Below are 26,063 nucleotides of genomic sequence, written 5' to 3' on the forward strand. Positions count from 1 at the left end.
GGCGGGCAGGACTTTGCCAACCGCCAATGGCCTTGCGCTGTGGCCCGTTTCCCTCACTCACACCAAAGTGGTCCAATCGGAAAGGAGGAAAGGGAAGCCTGACGCTATTGGTTGGTGGCCCGGGCCAATGAGAAGCGCCGGGGTTTGGCGGGAAGTCGGGGCTGCGCCCGGAGCGCTCGGAGTCCGCCGCCGCGCCGGTGGCAGGTCGCCGTGGCTATGTTCGTGTCCGATTTCCGCAGGGAGTTCTACGAGCTCGTCCAGACCCAGGTGACTCCCAGCCCAGGAGCCCAGCCCCGATCGCGGCCGCGTCTGGGGAGGAGGGGGCCGGGCCGGGGGCGCCGGGGCGGGCGCCGCGCTCAGCCCACCCGCTCTCCCGCACAGAGGGTCCTTCTCTTCGTGGCCTCGGACGTGGACGCCCTGTGCGCGTGCAAGATCCTTCAGGTGAGCCGTGGGCCGGCGGAGGGCGGGGAGCCGGGAGCAGACCGGCCGCCTGGGGTCACCTCCCTGTCCGGGCAGTGTTGGGGTTCCAGAGGCTGAGCCCAGCGCAGTCGCTCCGTGGGCTTGTTGTTGCTGGGTTATGTTTTGTTTTGCTTTGTTTTGAGGGGGATCCCGGGCACCGGACCCAGGGACGTCCTACCTCAGCTCCACTCTCAGCCCTGTTTCACGGTTTACTTTGAAACGGAGTCTCACTAAATCGTTGAGGGCCTCACTAAGTTGTGCGACTGGCCTCCAGCCTGTGGTTTTCCTGTCCCAGCCTCCCACGTCCTGGGATTACAGGTGTGCCCCGCCATACCAGGCAAGTCGTTTTTTGTTTTATAGGAACTTGGCAGAAAATGGGTTCACGTAGAAACCTTTGGACCTGTAGTGGACCCTCAAGTGTGGCGTTTGAGAGAGAAATCCGTGTCAGATGACTGCTTGGCTTTGTTTTTGTGATACTGGAGATTGAATCCAGGGGCCACACCTTCAGCCCTTTGTAGTCTAATTTAACTTTTAATTTTTTTTTCTATGTGGGAGGCTAAGACAGGAAGATCACGGGTTCACAGCCAGCCTCAGCAACTTAGTGAGACTGTGTTTCTAGATTTTACAAAAAGGGCTGGGAGTGTAGCTCCGTGTGGAAAACCCCCGGGTTCAATCCCCAGCAACACTGAGCTGCATCTCCAGCCCCATTTTATTTTTTGTTTTGAAACAAGGTCTCACTGAGTTGGTGAGGCTCTTGCTAAGTTGTTGAGTCTGGCTTTGAACCTGAGAGCATCTCATCTCAGTTTCCCAAGAATACAAGCACATGCCACCACACCTGGCTTATTTTTTATTTTGAAGCAAGGTCTCCCTAAGTTGGCAAGGGTCTGCCTAAGTTGCAGAGACTGGCCTCAAACCTGCCATCCTCTTGTCCACTGAGATTACAGCCAAGTACCACTGTGCCTGGCACAACTGAGGGTTTAATGGTGCCATGAATAGTGGTGGAAATACAGGAGCACTTGGTCTGTTAGGGAAGGTCGCTAGTTTATAGAGTTTTGGGGGTTTTGTTCGGTGGTATTGGGGATTGAGCCCAGGGGCATTCCACCTCTGAGCTGTACCCCCCAGCCCTTTTTTATTTTTTGTTTTGAAGCAGGGTCTTACTAGGTTAATACAAGTCTCACTATGTTACTGAGGCTGTGCTTGAACCTGTGATCTCCTGCCTCATACTGAGATTACAGGTGTGCGCCACCATGCCTAGCTACTAGATCAGTTTTGAATATGGTACAGGTTTCCCACCGAGCTTGGGTCAAGCCCTTGAGTCAGGAACTCTTCAGAATATATGGAATTAAGATCAGCATGTCTCTCGATGGTTTACTTTGGTGATTTTTGCAAATTCAGCCAAAGTGACAGAACTGTACCTTGAACGCTCACATTCCTACCGGCTTTCCCCATCCTGTTCCTGTTTGACTAAATTTAGCTTATCACATGTCTGTGGTCTCTCAACCCAGCCAGCTTTTATTTCTAGTGTTATTTCCATGTAAGCTGTGGCCGTCCTAAATAAGATAGGCTTTGAAGACGCTGTCTCCCCAGGCCCTGTTCCAGTGTGACCACGTGCAGTACACACTGGTCCCAGTCTCCGGGTGGCAAGAGCTGGAAGCTGCATTTCTTGAACATAAAGAACAGGTACGAGAGAACATTCTAGAATACTTGCTCTCTTTTGCTCAGTTGGAAGTCGTAATACTCAGCATTCTTTGTAGTTCTGCAGTAAATTGTGTGTGTGTGTGTTTTCTTTTTTTGCAGGGCTGGGATCAAACCCAGGGTTTTGTGCATGCTAGACAAGTACCCTCCCACTAAGCTAGGCCCCCAGCTGGCAAATGTACACTTAATTTTTATTAGGCAATACAGAAGACAAAAACACACCGTGTATACCCGTGACGTACTCTCAGTTTACAGAAACAGAATTGACAACAAGATGCTGAGCGTGGAAAACACCCAACTATAAGCTTATTTCGTAGAAACTTGATTGTGAGATGCTTGGAATTGAGCAGTTTTTTAATAGAACTGCATTGCATTAAAATTCTTTTAGGATACATTATGCCGGGCGTGGTGGCCACGCTTGTAATCCCCGCGCTTGGGAGGCTGAGACAGGAGGATCGCACAGGTTCAAAGCCAGCCTCAGCTACTGAGTGAGGCTCTCAGCAACTTAGTGACCCTGTTTCCAAATAAAATATAAAAAAGGTCTGGGAGTATAGCCCGGAGGTAGAAAGCCTCTGGGTTCCACCAAAAAAAAAATTGGGCAAGGGGGTGTGGCTCGGAGGTCAAATGCCTCTGGGTTCCATCCTAAGACCCGCAAAAAAAAAAAAAAAAAAATTATTTTAGGATACATTATTATCTTATGTTCTTTCTTCAAGAAAATGCATCCAGTTTCCACCTTGAAATCTAGGAGCACATACTGTCCTTTTGGAATTTTAAACAGTAGAAGCCAGGGCTGCTCCTGCTCCTGCACGGGACCAAATGAGAAATGGGACAGTGAGCCGCACCAGGAGGGGCTGGGGCATGAAGAAGGTCTGGGAATTCCTGGCACTTCTAGGACTGGTTTGTTGGTTGGTTGATGGTACCAGGGATTGGACCCAGGGGTGTTCTACTTCTGACCTATACCTCTGGCCCTATTTTAGTTTTTATTTTGAAACAGGGTCTCATTAAGTTGCAAAGGGCCTCACTGTGTTGCTGAGGCTGGCCATAAACCAGTGATCCTCCCGTCTCCACTTCCCAAGTACTAACATTACAAGTGTGCGCCTCTATGCCTGGCTTTTAGGACTCTGACTTAAATCCTCCCTTGGAGTTTTGTTCATAATCTGATGGCCCTGTGTCCGTTGGGTATTTACGAGTAAAGGTTTTGCTGTAGTGATAGAATATGCTAAAGGACTTAATATTTAGGAGCCGGGCGTGGTGACGCACGCTTGTAATTCCAGTATTTGGAAGGCTGGGACAGGAAGATCCAGGTTCGCGGCCAGCCTCAGCTACTTAGTGAGGCCCTCTGCAACTTAATGAGACCTGTTTCAAAATAAAGAATAAAAAAAATCAGGCTGGGGGTGTAGCTTGGAGGTAAATGCCCCTAAGTTCAATCTCCAGCACCACAAAAAAATACGCGAGTGAAGGAATTAATATAGAGAGGCCCGTGAATTGAGAACTACCCAAAATTGGCCAAAAACCTATACGAGTCTATTAGCATGAAGAGCCTGCATGGTATAGCATTTCAAGATCTGGAAAGCCAGGCGTGGTGGCGCACACTTGTAACCCTAGTACTTGGGAGGCCGAGACAGGAGGATCGCAGGTTCAAGGCCAGCCTCTGCTATTTAGGCCCTCCACAACTTAGTGAGACCCTGTTTCAAAGGAAAAAATAGAAGCCAGGCGTGGTGGCGCACGCTTGTAATCTCAGCATTTGGGAGGCAGAGACTGGAGGATCATGGTTTATGGACAGCCTCAGCTACTTAGTGAGGCCCTCTGCAACTCAGTGAGACTCTGTTTCAAAATAAAGAATAAAAAATAGGGCTGGGGGTGTAGCTTAGAAGTAGAATGCCCCTGCGTTCCATCCCCCGTACCACAACAAAAATAAATAAATATAAAAAATTGGGCTGGCAGTGTAGTTTCTTGGTGGGGAGAAATACTGGGGATTGAACCCAGGGCTCTCTACCTCGGAGCTACACCCTCAGTTCTCTTTTATCCTTTATTTTGAAACAGGGCCTTGCTAGTTGCCGAGGCCGCCCTTGAGCCCGCAGTCCTCTTGTCTCGCCTCGTTAGTGCTGAGATTCTAGCCGCACCACCATGCCAGGCTCCCCTTACACGTGTGAAGTCTTGTTCTGCTCCTCCTTACTCTCTTGCTCCTCCTCCTCCTCCTCCTCCTCCTCCTCCTCCTCCTCCTCCTCCTGTCCTTCTCTTCCTTCTGCAGTACCTGGGGTTAAACCCCGGGCTTTGCGCATGCCCGGCGAGTGCTCTGCCACGGCTCTACGTCCCTAGCTGTTTTTCTTCTCTTTTCTGTTTTTGGTGCTGGGGATTGAACCCAGAGGCATTCGACCCTTGAGTTGTACCCTTAGATCCCCCTCTTTAAACAGAATCTTGCTAAGTTTGTGCACGCTGACCTCAAACCTGTGATGCCCCTGTCTTAGCTTTTTATTATATTTTGAGATGAGGTCTTGCTAAGTTGCCCAGGCTGGCCGCAACCTCCAACCCTCCTGCCTCAGCCTCCCGAATAGCTGCGACCACAGGCGTGCGCCACTGCGCCCAGCTCCTCATTGGCTTCTTGACCTGGCGCACAAGGCTTGGGTTGGCTGACCTTAGTGCGCTGCTCAGAAAGCGGGAAGAGCCCCAGAGCCTACCTCGCACTGTTGTCCTGGAAACAACCAACCTACAGGGCGTGTTACGGCGCTCAGCGCAAGCCAGCCACGGCCGCTTGAAGCCCTTGCCATTCCGCCTCGGCCGCACTACGTGTCTAGGTGTGACGTGTCGCCGCAGAAGGCTCAGGCCCGGTGTGATAGAGGGGAAGGAGCCCCGTCAGCGCTTTGCTTTACAACGTCTCCCTCCTCTTCTCAGTCCCGTTACTTTATTCTCATTAACTGTGGAGCGAATGTCGACCTCCTGGATATTCTGCAGCCCGATGAAGACACCGTGTTCTTTGTGTGTGATACCCACAGGCCGGTCAACGTCGTGAACGTGTATAACGACACCCAGGTACCAGGCCCGCGGGGCCCCCTTGTGTGCTGTCTCCTCCCTGGCCCTCTTTGTGCCACGGCCACTGTTGCGCCTGGCCTTGGCGAGGCGTGTGTCCACTCTCCCTGTGAGACTGGGAGTCACTTGAGTACCAGAACCTGTTTGTGTTCACTTCCTGTGTGCGGCACTGGGGGTGGAACCCAGGGACTTCTACCTTCAAGCTACACCCCCAGCCCTTTTTACTTTTTGTTTTGAAACAAGGTCTCACTAGGTGGCTGGGAGTCTCGCTATGTTGCTGAGGCTGTCTTTGAACCTGGAGTCCTCCAGTCTCAGACTCTCAAGTACTGGGATTACGGGCATGCACCACCACGCCCGGCTCCCGTTCATCTTTGATGAAACTTGGTACCTCGTCCCTGGGTGTGTGCAGAATGTATTTGTGGGATTTGTTTCACCTAGGAGGTGAAAGGACCAAAACTTGGTAGGCTGTGGTCGCTGTACTGTGCTTATTGTTGGAACCTCTGGTGTCGAGAACACAGCCTGGCCGTCTCGGGTGTCATCTTCTCCTGCGCACGGGTGTCAGAATCCCCAGATCTCACAAGAGGAACTTTCCAAGAGAAACCAACCTGAAATTGCTTCTAGTGATAGCAGCATGCACTTAAGGGTTCACATCTGTCTTAGTCTGTTTTGTGTTGTCATCAGAAGATACCTGAGGCTAGGTACTTTATAAAGGAAAGCGGTTTATTTAGCTCGCAGTTCTGGAGGTTCCAGAGCACAGTGCTTGCAGCTGCTTGGTGAGTAGCTCTTGGTGGGTGGCATCACATAGCAGGAGAGAGTGAGAGAGAGAGACGGGAAGGGCAAGAGTTGGGATGGGGTGATCACCTGGCAAGACCGGAAACGAGAAAGCAAGCTAGAGGAGCTTTGCATCTGCCACACGCGCAGGGACTCATCCTCTCCTGCGAGACCAGGCCTGCCCGTTTTTGTGTGGAGAGGGAATATTCGGGATTGAATGTAGGGGCATTGTACCTCTGAGCTGCACCCCCAGCACTTTTTGTTTTTTATTGTGAAACAGGATCTCGCTAAGTTGCCGAGGCTTGGCTGCCAACCTGCGATCCTCCTGTCTCGGCCTCTCAAGTACTGGGATTACGAGCGTGCGCCACCACGCCCGGCTGGGTCCCATCTCTTAATGGTTCCACCGCCACCCTGGACCCAGCCTTCCAGCAGATGACCATTCGGAGCAAACCCTCTCCAGATCAACCTCTTCGCCTCTCAATGAAAGGCCAAGTTGTGGGCCTTTCCTCTGTTGATGTGTGACGCAAGAGGGAGTTGCTTTTCTCAACTTAAGTACACTGTAGATGGTTTTCGTAAAATCGTTTTCAGAGCTAGGCGTGGCGGCGCACACTTGTAATCCTGGTACTTGGGAGGCTGAGACAGGAGGATCTGGGTTTGCAGACAGCCTCAGTTACTTAGGGTCTCTGCAACTCAGTGAGACCTTGTTCCAAAATAAAGAATGAAAAATAGGGCTGGGGTGTAGCTCAGGGGTAGAATGCCCCTGGGTTCCATCCCCGGCACCGCAAGAAAATCATTTTCAGGTTCTTATGATTTCTGCATATCCTGTGGTGCGATGCCAGGGTCCTGAGACATCTGGGCCTCTCCTCTAGAGGACACTTGTATGTAGGGAAAACTTACCAGTCAGCTGATGAGGAGATAGTACGATTTCACAAGAGAGAAGCACGTCGCAGTGAATGATGTCCTGTCGAGGGAGCTGATTGCTTCTTGTCCTGAACTTAGATCAGACTACTCATCAAACAAGACGACGATCTTGAAGTTCCTGCCTACGATGACATCTTCAGGGACGGAGACGAGGATGAGGAGCATTCAGGGGACGACAGCGACGGGTCAGAGCCTGCTGAGAAGCGAACACGGTTAGAAGAGGTGTGTTTGGGCCTCTCGGCATTCTGGGGGATCCGCCTTCCCAGAGTTCAGAGGTCAGCCCCAGAGCCTGCCAGGCCTAGGCCTAACTGGGGACAGCAGAATTTTTTCAGTGTGTATGGTCCGGGGGGATTTTGACCAGTGAGCTGCACCCCCAGCCCTTTTTATTTTTTATTTTGAAACGGGGTCCTTCTGTCTCAGCCCAATTACTGAGATTTCAGGCATGCACCAGTTTGCCGGGCTAAGGACCATGGCTTTTTTTTTTTTTTTTGGTGGTACTGGGGTTCCTGGAAGCCCTTCTACCTCCGGCTACACTCCCAGACCTAATTTTATACTTTTTTATTTGGAAATAGGGTCTCTTAAGCCAGCGCGGCTGGCTTCAAACCTGTGCGATCCTCCTGTCTCTGCCTCCCAAGCCGTGGGGATTACAAGCGTGCGCCACCACGCCCGGCAGGACCATGGCTTTTTAAAACCACCACACTAGAGCTGGGCGTGGTGGCGAGTGCTTGTAATCCCAGCGCTTAGGAGGCTGAGACAGGAGGATTGCACAGGTTTGAAGCCAGCCTCAGCTACTTAGTGAGGCTCTCAGCAACTTAGACCTTGTTTCCAAATAATATAGAAAATAGGTCTGGGAGTATGGCCCAGAGGTTAAAAAGCCCCTGGGTTCTACACCCAGTACCACATACACCAAAAAAAACAAAAAAAACCACCCACCGCACTACCGCCATGTCTTTGTGGGGTAGATGAAATGAGATTGTAAAGTGAGAGTCATTGCCGGCCCTGGGGGAAGGTAAGAAACACGCACTGTGGTAAGTCCTTGGGGAACCCCGGTACGGGCTGGCGGCTACCCTGAGCCCCGGGCACTGTAGGGTGTGGGCAGCTGGGTGGTCAGCATGGAGTGCTGTGTGGAGGAGGCTCTCAGAACGCCCCTGCCTTCTGTCCACGCTGTTCTCAGGGCCAAGAACAGCACGTGGGGCATGGAGAAGCCCCTGCCCTCCCCCGGGGCCCTAAGCCAGGGCTTCTGCCAGATGAAACCCTCTCTGGCTCTAGGGAGACACTCCATGCTTGCTCTGCTCAGCCTTCCTTCTCTTTGTCCCTGTCTCAGGAGATCGTGGAGCAAACCATGAAGAGGAGGCAGCGGAGAGAGTGGGAGGCCCGGAGGTGAGCGTGCGGCGGCCGAGCCCGTCCTCCCTGGTCCCCTGCGTTGTCCGCGCCCCCTCCCTTCATTTTAGGATAAGAAGGCCACTCCAGGAGAAAGCCCTGTGGCCACGTGTACTACACATGACCTTGGGTCGTCTTTTTTTTTCTCTCTCGGTACTGGGGATGGAACCCAGGAACATTCTATCTCCAAGCTACACCCCAGCCCTATTTTTTATTCTTTATTTTGAGACAGGGTCTCACTGAGCTACAAGGGCCTCACTAAGTAGCTGAGGCTGGCCGCGAACCGCGATCCTCGAGTCTCAGACTCCCAAATGCTGGGATTACAAGGGTACGCCACCACGCCTGGCTTGCTCCAGACCTTTTTATTTGTGTATATGTGCTTATTTTTACTTTTGCTTTGCTTTTTTTTGTGTGTGTGTGTGGTGCTGGGGATGGAACCCAGGGGCATTTTACCTTGAGCTACACCCCAACCCTATTTTATTTTTATTTTGAAACAGGGCCTCACTAGGTTGGTGGGAGCCCCACTACTTGCTAAGGCTGGCATGAAACCTGAGATCCTCTTGTCTCAGCCTTCCAGGTACTGGGTTTACCAATCTGCACCGCCACCCCGGCTTCTTTTCATTGCGTTTTGAACTATATGTCACTCCCAGTGTTTTACCATCCCAAGTCGGGCCACAGTGAATAATGTTGTGCACATAGTATGTTGTCTCTTCCTTGTTCCTTTGAATTGTTTCAGGATAAGTCCTCAGAAGTGGGATTCTGGGACCATGTCATTTTACAGTGTACATTGCCACAAGCGATTTGTACCCATTTACCTGCCTTCCCAGTGTGCATGTATCCATTTTACTTAAGAGTAAACAGGGAGCCAGGCGTGTTGGTGCACACCTGTAATCCTAGTACTTGGGAGCCCGAGATAGGAGGATCGCAGGGTCAAGGACAGCCTCAGCAAGTAGTGAGACTCTCATCAACTTAGCAAGACCCTGTTTCAAAATAAAATTTAAAAATTGGGCTGGGAAGCCGGGTGTGGTGGCACACGCTCGTGATCCCAGCATTTGGGAGGCTGAGACAGGAGGGTCGCAGTTCAAGGACAGCCTCAGCTACTACTTAATGAGGCCCTTTTCAACTCAGTGAAACCCTGTTTTAAAATAAAGAATAAGAAATAGGGCTGGGGGTGTAGCTTGGAGGTAGAATGCCCCTGAGTTCCAGCCCCAGTACCACAAAAGAAAATAAAAAGAAGAGAAAAAGGCTGGGGGCGTGGCTCAATGGTAGAATGTCCCTAGGTTCAATCCCCAGCACCACAAAAATAAATAAATAAATAGTCAATAAAGGGAATCAGCTGAGCCCAGTGGTGCACTCCTATAATCCTCATTCTTGGGAGCCTGAGACAGAAAGGATCACAGATTCGAGGCCAGGGCCCGGCGACTTAGCAAGACCCTGTTTTAAAATTAAAAGTAAAAAGGGCAGAGGTGCAATATAGAGGTAGAACGCCTCTGGGTTCAGTCCCCAGTACCGCACCCACAAAAGGTGAAAACAATTGATCCCGTCATTTCATTTGCAACTCTTTTCTGTCCCGTTACTCCCCGTTAAAGACCCCGTTTTCTGTCATTGCAGAAGAGACATCCTCTTTGACTACGAGCAGTATGAATATCATGGGACGTCGGTAAGTAGGAATTGGTGGAGCTCCCCGGGAAGTTCTGGCTCTCTGGGAGAGTCCTGATCCGTTCGAAGGAAACGTGAGGAAGGAGCGAGGGTGTTAGCGCCACAGCCACGTGGTTCAGATCTGAGTTCCGCGGCTTCCGCTCTCCTTAGGCAAACGCCACAGGAGCTCCTGTGGGCCTCATACTTCTCTGTAAAAGAGGGAGAACAGGATGATTCCCAAGCTGGGTTTTTGTGGTTTTTTTTCAGTACTGGGGATGGAACCCAGAGCCTTCTACCTCCGAGCTTCACCCCCAGCCCTATTTTTTATTCTTTATTTTGAAACAAGGTCTCACTGAGTTGCAAAGGGCCTCACTCAGTAGCTGAGGCTGGCTTCAAACCTGCATAATCTTCCTGTCTCAGCCTCCCAAGTGCTGGGATTACAAGTGTGAGCCACTATGCCCAGCTTAACTTCATGATGTTTTGACTTTATTTTTGGTACAAAGGATTGAGCCCAGAGGCATTCTCCCTCTGAGCTACACCCCCAGCCTGGTTTATTTTTATTTTGAAACAGGATCTTTTTAGGTTGATGAAAGTCTATTTCCTGAGGCTGTCCTCAAACCTGTGATGCTCCAGTTCAGCCTCCCAAGTACTCAGATTATAGACATCCACCACCACATGTAGCTTTTTTTTTTTTTTTTTGGTGGTCCTGGGGATGGAACCCAGCGCCCTTCTACCTCCGGGCTACACTCCCAGACCTATTTTATACTTTTTTATTTAGAAACAGGGTCTCGTAAGCCAGCGAGGCTGGCTTAGAACCTGCGTGATCTTCCTGTCTCCGCCTCCCAAGTGCGGGGATTACAAGCGTGCGCCACCACGCCCAGCGACACATTCAGTTTTTTTGACTTTGCAGTGTGAAAGCCATATGCTTTCAGCATTCAGTAGAGATCATGCTTTGAATTATTTTAATAAATGAGCTCTTTCCAGGCATGGTGGCGCACACTTGTAATTCCAGTACTTAGGAGACTGAGACAGGAAGATCAGATTCTTGGCCAGCTTCAGCTACTTAGCGAGGCCTTCCTCAGTTTAGTGAGACCCTGTGTCAAAATAAAGAATAAAAAATAGGGCTGGGGGTGTAGCTCGGAGGTAAGATGCCCCTGGCTCCAATCCTAAGTACCACAAAGGAAGGAAGGGAGGGAGGGAGGGAGGGAGGGAAATGAGGTCTTGCACTGGATGTGGTGACACACACCTGTAATCCCAGTACTTGGGAGACTGAGACAGGAGGATTGCAGGTTCTAAGCCAGCCTCGGCAATATGGTGAGACCCTCTACAACTTGGTGAGACCCTGCTTCAAAATAAAGAAATAAAATAGAGCTGGGCTGTAGCTCAGAGGTAGACTGCCCCAGGGTTCGACCCCCCAGTACCACAAAAATGAGAGAGAGAGAGAGAGAGAGAGAGAGAGAGAGAGAGAGAAGATGACTGTCGACTGTGTTTCCCAGCCTTGCCTTGAACTCAAGTGCCCCTCCTGCCTCAGCCCCCAGGTCTCATGATTATGGGTACACCCGTCATATCTGGCAACATTTTTCAAAGATCATAATTGGCTTATTTCTAATTCTAAAGTCAGGCAACACTTCATCTATAAAGTAGAATAAGAGTTCCCCATACTTCAGATTTTGGGTTTCCATCTGTTCCCAGGCAGATGATATTCTTTGGCGCTGCTGTGCAGAGGCAGCAAGCCAAGTCCTGCTTAGCCTTGGGATAGGCAACAGAGCTCTGTTTGCAAAGACAGATGTTAGAAAACATCTGATGTTAGGTAGGTTAGGTTATATTTTGTACGTTGTTTTATTAGTAGTATTATTATTAGCAAAACATCTATCTCTCGTGTTGGGTAAGTTAGGTATACTCAATACGTTTTCTTACTGTTATTCTTATATTTTACTTATTTATTGAACCCCCACAGAAAAAGGAAAGATAACCTACCGTGCTCACTGTGTTAACCATTGATCAGAGCGCATGGCCTTTAGTATAAATAGCCCTAGAAAATGTGTTTTCAGTGCAACATCCTGTATATAGTCTTAGAAATTGACCCTTGGACCTTGAACTCTGAGCACTGTTTCCCATGCCCCTTTCCTTGTCAAAGTCCCATTGTCCTGTGAAGGGTCATCCTTCAAAGGCCTTTCTACTCTGCCCCTGCAAATGGAAAGTTTTAAGCAGGCGCATAGGAAGGATGCTGACACTCAGAAGAGGCGTTTCCCTCCATCTAAGTGGGTGCTTCCCTTGGGAATCCTCTCTGGAGGAGACAGCCGTGTCCGTGAGCAAGCAGCCTGGTTGGAGAGAGCCTCCTCGTGGGGCGTCCTCAGGTTCCCCCCTCTTTAATATCCAAGTAACTGGAACCAGGGCCCTGCCCGGCCTGGCCTTCTGGGATCAGGTGAGGCTGCCAGTCTAGCAGACAGCGCGCAGGCAGCGGGCTCTCCTGGCCTCCAGGGATTGGTGGAGGCTGGAAGATGGATGGAGGTCCCTGCCCGGTGTTATACCCGCGCTGTCCCCCAGGTGGCGCTCCCTTCCCGTTCTTACTGCACAACAAAGCGCACAGTAAGACCTCAGGTAGCAGAGGAAAGGTAGGTGAGCTCAAAGGCTCTCAGTCTTCTCTCCCTAGATTCCGTGCGGTCTTGTTCGTCACAGCGGGCTGGGATCTGCCCAGCGCCCTGGTCTGCGGGGGCTCTGCTGGCCCCGCTGTGTGGCCCCTCAAGCTCAGCAGCCTTGGCCTCAGACTTTCTGCTCTCTTGCAGTCGGCTATGGTGATGTTCGACCTGGCGTGGATGATGTCCAAGGACCTGAACGACATGCTGTGGTACGTAGTCCCCTGTGGCGTCCGTGTAGGGAGCCCTCCCGCCGGCCAAGGTCAGTGCTGTGTGGGCTTCCCCGGCCTGCCCCGGGAATGGCTGACGCCGCTCCCGTCTGGAATCGCAGTTTGCGGACAGCCTCAGCTACTTAGTGAGGCCTTCTGCAACTTAAATAAAGAATAAAAAAATAGGGCCGGGGATGTAGCTCAGAGGTAGAATGCCCCTGGGTTCCATCTCCAGTACCCCAAAAAATAAGAATAAATAAAGATTCTTACTTACGTGGGCAGGGAAGTGTGAGTGGGGAGGCCATTGCTGGCAGGATGCCCCTGGGGTGTCCCTGGGCTCCCCATTCTGTTGCCTGGCCCCACACAATAGACCCCGCCCATCCCAGGCCAGTGGCAGCCCCCCACCTCCTCCTCTGCTTCCAGGTGGGCCATCGTTGGACTGACAGACCAGTGGGTACAAGACAAGATCGCCCAGTAAGGATGCCCGCCTGCCCTCCCCTGCCCCTGCACCTTGGAGACAGGGCAGCATCGGGTCCCTGGAGAAGGGGGGCCCTCCTCCTGGGGGCCTCCTCCCCAGGGAGGAGCTTGGTGGCTGGCCCCCCTTGCCAGTCATCACTGGAGGAGCCCACTAGGTGGAGCCATCCGCAGGAGGAGGCTCAGTCTCTTCTGGTGCCGGACCTAGAGGCAGGTGCTGCTGAGAAGCCAGCCGTGGTGGTGCGGGGGAGACATGGCACAGGCAGGGGAGCAGGCGAGGGCCTTGGTCCTGCCAGGGAGCGTGGGCTGAAGGGCCTGGCTCCAGAGAAGTTTCAAGGAGGGCGGAGCCAGGCGCAGTGCGGACTCCTGTAACCCCCATTCTTGGGAGGCTGGAACAGGACGATTGCAGGTCAGAGGCCAGCTTTAGCATCATTTGTCTGTTTGTGTTTGTGGTGCTGGTGATTGAACCCAGAGGCACTCCACCTCCGAGCTGCATCCCCAGACCTGTTTCATTTATTTGGAAACAAGGTCTCTGGGTTGCTCAGCCCCATTAAATTGCTGAGGCTGTCCTTGACTTTGTGCTCCTCCAGTCTCAGCCTCCCAAGCACTGGAATGATGAGCGTGCATCTCTGGCCCAGCTGCCCTGCCTGTCGGTCTCTGGCTGCTTGGTTTCTAGGCAGGGAGTGGCCGGGCTTCCTCAGCCCTTGGCCAGGAACCTCCCGCGTGGTGGGCAGGCCCTTGAGTGCAGGAAGGAGCCGCCCGGCCTGTGCTGTGTACTTCCCAGAACCAAGTACGTGATGGATGTGGGCCTCCTGCAGCGCCACGTGTCCCGGCACAACCACCGAAATGAGGACGAGGAGAACACCCTCTCCGTGGACTGTACGCGGATCTCCTTCGAATATGAGTACCCTGGCGGGCACCGCCTCTGGTCTGCTCGCCTTGGTTTCCTTGGTCGCTATGTGCGCCCTTACCACGTCCCGTGGCGGCGTGCTCAGGGCGTGTTTGTTGCCACAGAGTTGGCTGGCTGCTTGGGCGGGGAGCCCCTGAGAGTGGAGGTAGAGAGGCTGGCGGCCCCGGAGCCCAGGCCCTGGCGGGATTGGGGGCGCAAACAGGTGGGGCATCCAGGAAGTAGGCCACACTGTGTCATCAGACGAAGCAGTCAGGGCCAGCCATGAAGGACTCTCCTCTCCGCTCATGTCTCTGGCCCACAAGCGACACAGGCGAACTCCAGGGAGGGTGAGGGTGGAGCCCAGTGCAGGGTCCAAGAAAATATGGGCGCTGGGTGAGCTGCGCTGGGTGGGGCTGGGAAGGCAGGCCAGGACGCCAACTCTGTGTCACCCACTCCTCTGTGTGACCGCAGCACAGAGCTTGGTAGAATCCTGCGTCTCCGTCTCTCCCTGTCAAAGGGGATAGTAGACCAGATGTGGCGGCACCCACATCTGTAACCCCGGTACTGGGAAGGCTGAAGGTCACAGGTTCGTGGCAGCCTCAGCAACTTAGCAAAGCCCTATTTCAAAACTTAAAAAATGTGGCTTGGGGTGTAGCTCGAAGATAGAACATCCCTGGGTTCAATCCCGAGTACCACACACAAAAAAAAGAGAGAAAGGAAAAAAGGGAGGGATAGTAGAGTGTGCCGCCGCCTCACAGGTCCTCCACAGTGGAAGTACTGCAGGTCACCTTTTCCAGGGACGGTGGAGGACTGCTGGAGGGTGGGAGGATGATAGGGGGTGGGAAGATCTCCAGGGTCGGTGGGAGGGGTCATGGGTTGCGCTCCTTGACCTGAGACCCAGCCTCCGCCTGGCGCTCTACCAGCACTGGTCCCTTCACGACAGCCTGTGCAACACCAGCTACACCGCGGCCAGGTTCAAGCTGTGGTCCGTGCACGGGCAGAAGCGGCTCCAAGAATTCCTTGCGGACATGGGGTAAGTGGGCGCCACAGAGCTCAGCCCTGCCCGCCCCGAGGAGCCTTTCCCCGAGAAGCGGGTGCTAAGATGCCCCTGTGGTGACCCCGTGTGGGCCTCTGTCCCGCTGTGTCCCCCATGACGTGGCCGGCTCTTTCCAGACTTCCCCTCAAACAGGTGAAGCAGAAGTTCCACTCCATGGACATCTCCCTGAAGGAGAACTTGCGGGAGATGATTGAGGAGTCTGCGAGTAAATTTGGGTAAACACTCTTTTCCGGATTAAACTTCTTTAAAGTTAGGGTTTCTGTTTTAACCATATTTCTAAAATAGTGCAAGAGTAAATAAATAAATAGCCCCAAGAATGTACAAATAAGCATTACCTGGATCTGGCCTTTTCAATTTTTTGGTACTGGTATTGAACCCAGGGCATATTCCCCCTCTGAGGTACACCACCCGCTAAATCCAGTCATTCTCTTCTGTTTTCTTTCTGTGTTGAAACACAACACAGAAAGTTCAATCTGGAGATTGAACTCAAGGGTGTTCTACCTTTGAACTACACTCCAGTTCTATTTTATTGTGTTTTTTCGAAACAGGGTCTCACTAAGTTGTGGAGAGCCTAGTGTTGCTGAGGCTGGCCGTGGACCTGGGATCCTCCTGTCTCAGCCTCCCAGGTACTGGGATTACAAGTGTATGCCAGCACGCCTAGCTGAATCCAGTCATTCTTGAAGTGTTCAATTCTCTTTGGGTTAAAATTAGACCTGACCAGGTGTGGTGGTGCTTGTCCATAATCCCACATAACCCTCCCTACTTGGGAGGCTAAGACAGGAGGATCACAAGTTTGAGACCAGCCTGGTCAACCTAGTGAGACCCTTGTCTCAACATAAAAAGGGCTAGGGGTGTAGGTCAGCAATGGAGCACCCCTGAGTTCAATCCTCTGTGCCACAAGTTAAGTAAGTAAACCTTATCCAGGCACAGTGGCACATACCCATGATCCCAGTACTTGGGAGACTGAGACAGGAAGATCGCAGGTCCGAGGCCAGCTTGAGTAACACAAGGCCCTTTGCAACTGAGCAAGGCCCTCAGCAACTCAGTGGGACCCTGTTTCAAAATTAAAAAATAAAACGGAAGGGCTAGGAGTGTAGGTCCATGGGACAGTACTTGACCTGCAATCACAAGGCCATGAGTTCAATCCCCAGCACTTAAAAAATAAAGGGGACTGGGGGTATAGCTCAGTGGTAGAACACCCCGAGGTTCAACCTCAGTACCCCCACAAAATAAACCTTGTTCAGGACGCTTCTATCCTGGGGGTCACTGTGGGCCCGAGATGGACCTGGCCCCCTCCTCCCTGGAGACGGGAAGCAGCGATATTCAGGTGGTCTCTGCCTGCTCTGCCCTGGCCAGCTGGCTAGCATGCCGGGAGGGCGTCTGACTTGCGGTGACAAGCGCCTCTTCGTCCCGGGGCAGGATGAAGGACATGCGTGTGCAGACTTTCAGCATCCATTTTGGCTTCAAGCACAAGTTCCTGGCCAGCGACGTGGTCTTTGCCGCCATGTCTCTGATGGAGAGCCCCGAGAAGGACAGCTCGGGGACGGAGCCCTTCATCCAGGCCCTGGACAGCCTCTCCAGGTAACAGGGTGGCGGGGCCGCCCGCGCGCAGCCTCCCCTGCACAGGAGGCCATTGCAGGGCCCGCGTGCAGCATGTCCTGAGGACGTGCGGGAGACGGGGCCGCGGCTGCGGGGGCGGTGTGCCTGGCTCCGCAGCCTTCCCCAGCCCTGTTCAGCTCTTCCTGCTAAAGCTTTTCTCTTTCTCGCCTTTGAGTCCCGTGAGGCGTCATTGGTTATGTGTACTGGTGTTTATGTCCTCCGAGTGCAGTGCTCCTGCCTCGGTTCCTGTTCTATCTCTAGTGCTGCCCCCAGTGTCCTGCAGCGGTTCCCCGGGTCTTTAGCATCCTGCCAGTCGGAAGCAGCCGGTCTCCTGCGGCCGGGAGGGATGTTGCTCCGCCTCCTAGTCTCCTTTCTAGTAGTGGCCCTAAGGGGACCTGACCCTTGGTGCTTCTCTGTCTTTGTGAATTTCATTCGCCTGGTTTTTTAGGAAGAGGCGTGATTCACGCAACTTTCCCAGCTTCACAGAGCTGCTGTGGTTTTGTGTAACAGAAAAAATGTGTATAGGGAAGCCGAGCGTGGTGGCGCACGCTTGTAACCCCAGCATTCGGGAGGCTGAGACAGGAGGATCGTGGTTTGCAGACAGCCTCAGCTACTTAGTGAGGCCCTTTGCAACTAACTCAGTGAGACCCTGTTTCAAAATAAAGAATAAAAAATAGGGTGTAGGGTGTAGCTTGGAGGTAGAATGCCCATGGGTACCATCTCTAGTACTGCAAAAAGTATACATATAATTTGTGTTACATTTATAATATATAATAACATATTACATATATTTTACATGTATTTCATATATGCATATATGGGGGCCTACTTTCTGGGATTTACTGGTTTTCCCTGGTGCAGTTTTGGGTGTTTTATTTTGTTTTGTTTGAGGTATTGGGAATAGAACCCCAGGGGCATTCTACAGCCCTATTTTTTATCCTTTAATTTGAAACAGGGTCTCACTGAGTTGTAAAGGCCTTACTAGGTAGTAGCTTGAGGCTGTCCGTGAACCGCAGTCCTCCTGTCTCAGCCTCCTGAATGCTGGGATGACAAGCGTGCGCCCCCACGCCCAGCATTTTGATTTGTTTTACATGGCCTTATTGAGATATCATTCACATCCCATACAGTGAACCCATGTAGAGTATACAGTGTGCCAGGCGTGGTGGGCACGCTTGTCATCCCAGTACTTGGGATGCTGAGACAGGAGGATCTCAGGTTTGCACCCAACCTCAGCTACTTAGTGAGACTCTAACATAAAGCTGGGCACGGTGGCTCACGCTTGTAATCCTAGCATCTGCGCAGTTGAGACAGGAGGATCGCGGTTCAAACGCAGACAGCCTCAGCTACTTAGTGAGGCCCTTTGTAACTCAGTGAGACCCTGTTTCAAAATAAAAGGCTAAAAAATAGGGCTGGGGGTATTGCTTGGAGGTAGAGTGCCCCTGGATTCCATCCCCAGTACTGCAAAAAATAATAATAATAATAAGTAACATACAATGGAGTTGCTTTTAATATATTTACAAGGTTTTATAACCATTACCACTATCTAATTTTAGAGCATTTTCGTTACCCCCAAAAGGAACCCTGCACCCCCCCAGCCACAGCTGGACATGATTCCTTATCGGAGAGGAACTGACGGTTTGTGAGTCAGCGTCAGGGGACCTCTTTTTTTAACCAAATTTAAGCAACGAGAAGTTTTAGAAGGATCAGTTCTTGGGCGAGCTTATTTAGAGATGCATTGTTAGGGTTTTACAGGCCAGAGAAGGACAGACGTTAGTGAGAGCCAAGCAATCCAGTCGGTCTAAGAGATGTGAACTAATAAACATAATCTCTTTAGCACTACCGATTTTATCTAATCAAAGAAAACCAACTTGCTTGTAAAAGTAGTTCTGTCCAAGATTTGCAGTAAAGATTGCAGGTTCCCGGGCGGGGCGGCACACTACTGCTCTCCCAGGACTTGGGAGGCGGACACTGGAGGATCACAGGTTGGAGCCGCCTGAGCAGCTGGCAAGGCCCTCAGCATCTTAGCGATAATCTGATTCAAAATCAAACTAAGAAGCCAGGCATGGGCGGCCATGCTTGTAATCCCAGTACTTGGGAGGCTGAGAAAGAAGGATCGCAGGTTTCAAACCAGCCTCAACAACTTAGACCCTGTTTCTAAATAAGAAAAAAAAGCCAGGTGTGGTGGCGCACGCTTGTAATCCCAGCATTCGGGAGGCTGAGATGGGAGGATTGCGGTTCATGGACAGCCTCAGCTACTTAGTGAGGCCCTATGCAACTCAGTGAGACCCTGTTTCAAAATAAAGAATGAAAACTTGGGCTGGGAATATAGCTCGGAGGTAAAATGCCCCTGGGTTCCATCCCCAGTACCACAAAATGAAATAAAATTGGGTTGGAGGTATAACTCAGAGGTAGAATGCCTCTGGGTTCAACCCCCAGTACCACAAAAATAAACAAAAAATAAAATACGCGCCTACACTCAGGGCGTGGTGGCACACACTTATAATCCCAGCATTTGGGAGGCTGAGAGAGGAGGATTGTGGTTCACAGACAGCCTCAGCTTCTTAGTGAGGCCTTTTGCAGCTCAGTCAGACCTGTTTCAAAAATAGAGACTAAAACCGGTGTGGTGGTGCACGCTTGTAATCTCAGTACTTGGGAGGCTGAGACAGGAGGATAGTGCAGGTTCGAAGCCAGCCTTAGCTACTTAGTGAGGCTCTCAGCAACTTACTGAGACCCTTTTTCCAAATAAAGTATAAAATAGGTCTGGGTGTGTAGCCCAGATGTAGAAAGCCCCTGGGTTCCACCCCCAGTACCACAAAATAATAATAATAATAATAATAATAATAATAATAATAATAATGCATGACCAGTGCTGGGGCCTCCAAATCCGGGATCGGAGCCTGCCAAGGGGTTAGGCCGGTGCTGGGGCCAGCGAGGCCGGCATCGGAGCCTGCCTTGAGGCAAGGCCAGTACTGGGGCCTCCGAGGCCAGGATAAGAGCCTGCCGAGGGGTTAGGCCGGTGCTGGGGCCAGCGAGGCCGGCATCGGAGCCTGCCGTGAGGCATGACCAGTGCTGGGGTCTCCGAGGCCGGGATCGGAGCCTGCCGAGGGGTTAGGCCGGTGCTGGGGCCAGCGAGGCCGGCATCGGAGCCTGCCTTGATGTATGACCAGGGCTGAGGCCTCCAAATCCGGGATCGGAGCCTGCCAAGGGGTTAGGCCGGTGCTGGGGCCAGCGAGGCCGGCATCGGAGCCTGCCTTGAGGCAAGGCCAGTACTGGGGCCTCTGAGGCCAGGATAAGAGCCTGCCGAGGGGTTAGGCCGGTGCTGGGGCCAGCGAGGCCGGCATCGGAGCCTGCCGTGAGGCAAGGCCGGTACTGGGGCCTCCGAGGCCAGGATAAGAGCCTGCCGAGGGGTTAGGCCGGTGCTGGGGCCAGCGAGGCCGGCATCGGAGCCTGCCTGGATGCATGACCAGTGCTGGGGCCTCCAAATCCGGGATCGGAGCCTGCCAAGGGGTTAGGCCGGTGCTGGGGCCAGCGAGGCCGGCATCGGAACCTGCCATGAGGCTAGGCCGGTGCTGGGGCCTCTGAGGCCAGGATAAGAGCCTGCCGAGGGGTTAGGCCGGTGCTGGGGCCAGCGAGGCCGGCATCGGAGCCTGCCGTGAGGCATGACCAGTGTTGGGGCCTCTGAGGCCGGGATCGGACCCTGCCGAGGGGTTAGGCCGGTGCTGGGGCCAGCGAGGCCGGCATAGGAGCCTGCCGTGAGGCAAAGCCGGTACTGGGGCCTCCGAGGCCAGGATAAGAGCCTGCCGAGGGGTTAGGCCGGTGCTGGGGCCAGCGAGGCTGGCATCGGAGCCTGCCGTGAGGCAAGGCCGGTACTGGGGCCTCCGAGGCCAGGATAAGAGCCTGCCGAGGGGTTAGGCCGGTGCTGGGGCCAGCGAGGCCGGCATCGGAGCCTGCCGTGAGGCAAGGCCGGTACTGGGGCCTCCTAGGCCAGGATAAGAGCCTGCCGAGGGGTTAGGCCGGTGCTGGTGTGTGTGTGTGTGTGTGTGTGTGTGTGTGTGTGTGTGTGTGTGGTACTGGGGGGTGGAACCCAGAGGCTTTCTACCTCTGGGCTATACTCCCAGACCTATTTTATACTTTATTTGGAAACTCACTAAGTTGCTGAGAGCCTCACTAAGTAGCTGAGGCTGGCTTCGAACCTGTGCGATCCTCCTGTCTCAGCCTCCCAAGCACAGGGATTCCAAGCGTGCGCCACCACGCCGGCCATACACACAGGAAATTTTCATGTTGTTTTGTTACAGATGTTGAGAAAGCGCTTTCGTTTTTCTTTTTTTTTGCAGTAGCATCCTGTTCTTGGTTTAGGACTATGGTAGTTGCCCAAATCTCTTTGAAAATACAAAATTTCGTTTTAAGTTTCATTTGCTCGCCACATGATGACTTTACTCCGGGGTTGGCCTTTTAGGCCACAGTTGTTTCTCAAATGACCTAATGTCCTTCGTATCTTGGAAGGATGCTGTGCGCACTTGGCTGAGCCCTGGTGACGGGCACGGCTACTGGCTAGAAGACATCTCCTCACCCTGACTGACGCTTTGGGACTCCCAAGTGCTGGGTGCAAGAGCTTTGCTTGAGGGGCCTCACTTCTCCACGGAGGGTTCATCTCTTGCGTTCAGAAGGGACTCCTCCCATCCCTCGCCCAGGCCTCTTTCTGTCGGAGCCGTGCAGCACCCTCCTGGGCCTCCTCTGTGGCACGTCAGCCCTGTGTTCTGGGACCAGCACCCTTTCCCAGCCCTTCCCACCTCTTACTTCCACTGCTGTGGCTTTCTGCTTTTATTTCTTCCTTTCACATGCAGGGGAACTCAGGAGGGAAAAAAGATAAGCCCTTATCTCTAAACCCCTTCCTGAACCAGGAACCGAGCCATCTATTCCTGACTCTGGTATTGTACCAAGCCGTTCCCAACCAGCAGCGCCCAGGCTGAGTGTCCGCCCTGTTGCAGGAGCAATCTGGACAAGCTGTACCTGGGCCTGGACCTCGCCAAGAAGCAGCTGCGAGCCACCCAGCAGACCATCGCCAGCTGCCTGTGCACCAACCTCGTCATCTCCCAGGGGCCTTTCCTCTACTGCTCCCTCATGGAGGTCAGTCTCCCCGGTGCACAGGTGCTGCCAGTCCTGCTGGCGGCCTCCTCTGACCGTCCTGTCCCCCTCCAGGGAACGCCGGACGTCCTGCTCTTCTCCAAGCCCGCGTCTCTGAGCCTGCTCAGCAGGCACCTGCTCAAGTCCTTCGTGTGTTCGGTGAGGAGCGGGCGGGGTGAGCAGAGATCCGGCAAGCCCCTGCACCAGGTGCCAGATGGCTGCCCACCAGCTAGGCGCGGGTCTGCCCCTTGCTTTTCCTGAGCTGGGCTTCCCCCAGCTGACCTCCAGGCACTGGACAGTTTCCACAAGCTCTGATCTCATCTCTCGCTGTTCATGTGGCCTGGACGGGTGGGTGACTACACAGAGGCGGGGCCGGAGAAGAGGCAGTTGCTTCCCAGGGAAGCCTTGTCTTCCAGGCCCACTGTCAGTGTGGGAGTCTGTTTTCCCTGTGGCCTAACGTGGCTGTGCCCTGCAACACGCTCCCAACTCAGCTGGTATCTGGGCCGGGATCCCGGGGCAGCTGGCATCTGGCATCTCCCAGGCGGCACTGTAGAGAGGTTGAGCCCTCCAGCCAGGCACGGTGGCGCACACCTGTGAGCCGCTGGGGTTCCTTGGGAGGCTGAGATAAGAGGATTAGAGGTGCAAGGTCAACCTAACAACTTAGCAGGATACTCAGCAACTTAGCAAGGCCCTGTTTCAAAATACAGAAGCTCGGGAGTGTAGCTCACAGGTCGAATGCCCCGGTTCAACCCCTTACGATGAACGAGCGGATGAAGGGCACGGTGGTCCCCACGTGCCAGGACTGGGAGTCTTGCTCTACTCCAGGATGAGGGTGCCTGCTGCTGGGAGCTGTGGTGAACCAAATGTGTAGCAGGAAGTTAAAATTTGCTCCTGCTACTGAACTGACCCACAGAGATATCCAAATGCTCTGTGGAGACAGAAGGCGCAGTTAGCTGCGAGTATCCGCGGATTCTGTCTTCTTGAATTCAAACAACCTTGGATCAAGATTTTTTATTTTTATTTTTATTTATTTTTATTTTTTTGCGGGTCTGGGGATGGAACCCAGGGACATTCAACCTCTGAGCTATACCGCTGCCCTGTTTTTTATTCTTTATTTTATTTTTTATTCTTTATTTTGAAACTAAGTTGCATAGGACCTCACCAAGTAGCTGAGGCTGTCTGTGAACCACGGTCCTCCGGTCTCCGCCTCCCGAATGCTGGGATGACAAGCGTGCACAACCGCACCCGGCTGGATCAAGAATATTTTGAAAAGATAGGGGTGGAGCTCAGTGGCACGCTGCTTCCCTGTGCGTGCCTGAGTGCGTGTGTAAATATTCTAGAAAATTTCAAAAAGCAAAATTTGAATTTATTGTGTACAGAACACTACGCTGAATCTGAGTAAGGTACAGTGTTGTGTGAGCATAAGTAGTCTAGGTGTGAGTAAGATCTATGAGGGAGCCGGGCATGGTGGGCATACTTGTCATCCCCGCGCTTGGGAGGCGGAGACAGGAGGATCGCGCGGGTTCCAAGGCAGCTGTGCGCGCTGGCTTAGGAGACCCTGTTTCCAAATAAAAATGTAAAAATACACCGGGCGTGGTGGCGCACGCTTGTAATCCCCGCGCTTGGGAGGCGGAGACAGGAGGATCGCGCAGGTTCGAAGCCAGCCGCGCGCACTGGCTTAGGAGACCCTGTTTCCAAAAATGAAAATGTAAAAATAGGTCTGGGAGTGTAGCCCGGAGGTAGAAGGGCTTCCAGGAACCCCAGTACCACCAAAAAAAAAAGTAAAAATAGGTCTGGGAGTGTAGCCCGGAGGTAGAAGGGCTTCCAGGAACCCCAGAACCCAGGAACCCAGAACCCCAGTACCACACACAAAAAAAAAAATCCATGAGGGAGCCGGGCGTGGTGGCGCATGCTTGTAACCCCAGCACTCGGGAGGCAGAGACCGGAGGGTCGCGGTTCACGGACAGCCTCAGCTACTTAGTAAGGCTCTCTGCAGCTCAGTGAGACCCAGTTTCAAAATAAAGAATTTTAAAAATAGGGCAAGGGGTATAGCTCGGAGGTCGAATGCCCCTAGGTTCCATCTCCAGACCCGCAAAAAAAAAAAAAGATCCATGAGAGGCCGGCCATGGTGGTGCACGCCTATTATCCCAGCACTGGGGAGTCTGAGACAAAGAGGATCACAGGTTCGAAGCCAGCCTCAGCAACTTAGTGAGGCTCTTGGCAACTTAGTGAGGCTCTTGTTTCCAAATAAAAAATAAAATAGGGCTGGGGGTATAGCTTGGAGATAGAAGGCCCCTGGGGTCAATCCCTAGTATCAAAAATAAGTAAGTAGGTAAATAGAGCACACGAGAGGCCAGGCCGGGGAGCACCCCTGCAATCTAGGAAGGCTGAGACAGGAAGCTCATGAGTTCAAGGGCAGCCTGAGCAACTTAAGTGAGACCCTGTCTCAAATTTTAAAAATTAAGAGGGCTGAATCTCTCGCCCGGTGGGGGAGCACCCCTGGGTTTCATCCCCTGTACTGCAAAAACAATAAGGAAATAAAGTACAGGAGAAGATGTGCACAGGTTCCATGTAAAAATTATACTCTTCTGTGTGTGTGTGTGTGTGTGTGTGTGTGCGCGCGCGCGCGTTGTGGTACTGGGGATTGAACCCAAGGGCTTTCTGCCTCTGAGCTACATTCCAGCCCTTTTGGGTTTTTATTTTGAAATGGTCTCTCAGTAAGTTGCTGAGGCTGGTCTTGAACCTAGAGTTCCCCTGTCTTAGCCTCCCAAGTGTTGTGATTAGGGATTTCAGAAATGGAACGACCACACCATTTTATGAGACCTGGACTTCCTCAGAGTTTGGTATCCACGGGGGGGGGGGGGGGCGGGGGGGCATGGAACAATCCCCTGGGAAAAGATGGACTAGGAGCCTGGGCGTGGTGGGCACGCTTGTAATCCCAGCATTCGGGAGGCCGAGACAGGAGGAACGCGGTTCGTGGCCAGCCTCAGCTACTTAGGCCCTCTGCAACTCAGACCCTGTTTCAAAATAAAGAGTGAAAAATGGGCTGGGTTGTAGCTCAGAGATAGAATGCCCCTGGGTTCCATCCCCAGTAACACACAAAAAAAAGAAAAAGCTGAGCTAGGGACAAAGGCCGAGCTCCAGGTCCTCTCCTTAGTTCCATCTCCCGCTATCCGCTTACAATCCCGAGATGCCCCTGCGTCCTGCGCAGACCGGGGCGAGTCGCCTTGGTCGAGGGCTGCAGGCAGCATGGGGCTGAGTGGATATGCAGTTCAGGTCCGGGAACTTGCCACAGAGGACGGGGCAGGGCAAGCCGGCCGTGGGGTTGGGGGCTCTTAGAGACGGTCACCGCCACAGCAAGACCCGAAGGGGAGGAGGCCCCAGGAACAGCCGGGCATGGTGGGGCCGGGATGGGGCAGAGCCTCACACGTGGGGATGCCAGCGTCCTCTGTTGACAGGTCCCTGGAGGCTTTGGGGAGCGACCTGGCACTGCCGGTGCTCCTGAGCGCGGCATCCTGGCTCCGACGTGACCCAGGGTGCCGTGTCTCTGCAGACCAAGAACCGGCGCTGCAAGCTGCTGCCCCTCGTGATGGCCGCCCCGCTGAGCGTGGAGCAGGGCACGGTGACCGTGGTGGGCGTCCCCCCGGAGACCGACGGCTCCGACAGGAAGAAGTGAGCGCTCCCACTTGCCTGGGGTGGGGCGGGGGGGCTTGGGTGTCGGCATATTGCCCGTCGGCCCCGCCGAGTCCAGTGACAGGTGCCTGTCCCCCACGCGTTGGTCCCGTGTCCACAGCTTTTTTGGACGGGCGTTTGAGAAGGCAGCAGAGAGTACCAGCTCCCGGACGCTGCACAACCACTTCGACCTCTCAGGTGAGAGCCTGGCATATGCCCCCCACCCCGTGCCATCTGAACCTTCAAGTCAGCACAGGCCCCAGAATGAGGCGTGAGAGCCATACCAGAAGCTGCTGGCCACTGGCCCCGGGCAGAGCTCCTCCCAGCGCCCCAGGAGCTCGGGCTGCGGCCCCACCCAGCCCTCGTCCTAGAGTACTGGCCACCTCGTCCTTCAGTCGCCTTCCGCCGTGTGAGCGAGAACACATCAGAGACCCAGGGCGCCGCCACCACTAGGCTAGAGGCCACGTCGCCAGGGTCCTGCCAGCTCCCAGCTACACCCCAGCCCTTTTGAA

At 53.3% G+C, this 26,063-nt stretch overlaps 1 protein-coding gene across 1 annotated transcript in view; it reads left to right on the forward strand.

Annotated features, from left to right (window-relative positions):
- Window positions 1–216: 216 nt before the first annotated feature.
- The window catches only part of CDC45 (cell division cycle 45), a gene marked incomplete at both ends in the record, with an annotated part of 28,750 nt that continues 2,903 nt past the window's right edge, over window positions 217–26,063 (forward strand). Inside the window, 17 exons of the mRNA XM_080717841.1 lie at window positions 217–267; window positions 382–441; window positions 2,047–2,139; window positions 5,047–5,184; window positions 6,952–7,095; window positions 8,198–8,253; window positions 9,865–9,913; window positions 12,678–12,739; window positions 13,160–13,210; window positions 13,995–14,114; window positions 15,001–15,132; window positions 15,273–15,371; window positions 16,576–16,737; window positions 21,744–21,882; window positions 21,955–22,038; window positions 25,433–25,551; window positions 25,673–25,749. Of these exons, the coding sequence (XP_080573967.1) occupies window positions 217–267; window positions 382–441; window positions 2,047–2,139; window positions 5,047–5,184; window positions 6,952–7,095; window positions 8,198–8,253; window positions 9,865–9,913; window positions 12,678–12,739; window positions 13,160–13,210; window positions 13,995–14,114; window positions 15,001–15,132; window positions 15,273–15,371; window positions 16,576–16,737; window positions 21,744–21,882; window positions 21,955–22,038; window positions 25,433–25,551; window positions 25,673–25,749 (1,636 nt within the window). The remainder of the gene's footprint in view (window positions 268–381; window positions 442–2,046; window positions 2,140–5,046; window positions 5,185–6,951; window positions 7,096–8,197; window positions 8,254–9,864; window positions 9,914–12,677; window positions 12,740–13,159; window positions 13,211–13,994; window positions 14,115–15,000; window positions 15,133–15,272; window positions 15,372–16,575; window positions 16,738–21,743; window positions 21,883–21,954; window positions 22,039–25,432; window positions 25,552–25,672; window positions 25,750–26,063) is intronic.

The sequence above is a fragment of the Muscardinus avellanarius genome (genome assembly GCF_963383645.1).
Source record: "Muscardinus avellanarius genome assembly, chromosome: 21".
NCBI lineage: Eukaryota > Metazoa > Chordata > Mammalia > Rodentia > Gliridae > Muscardinus > Muscardinus avellanarius.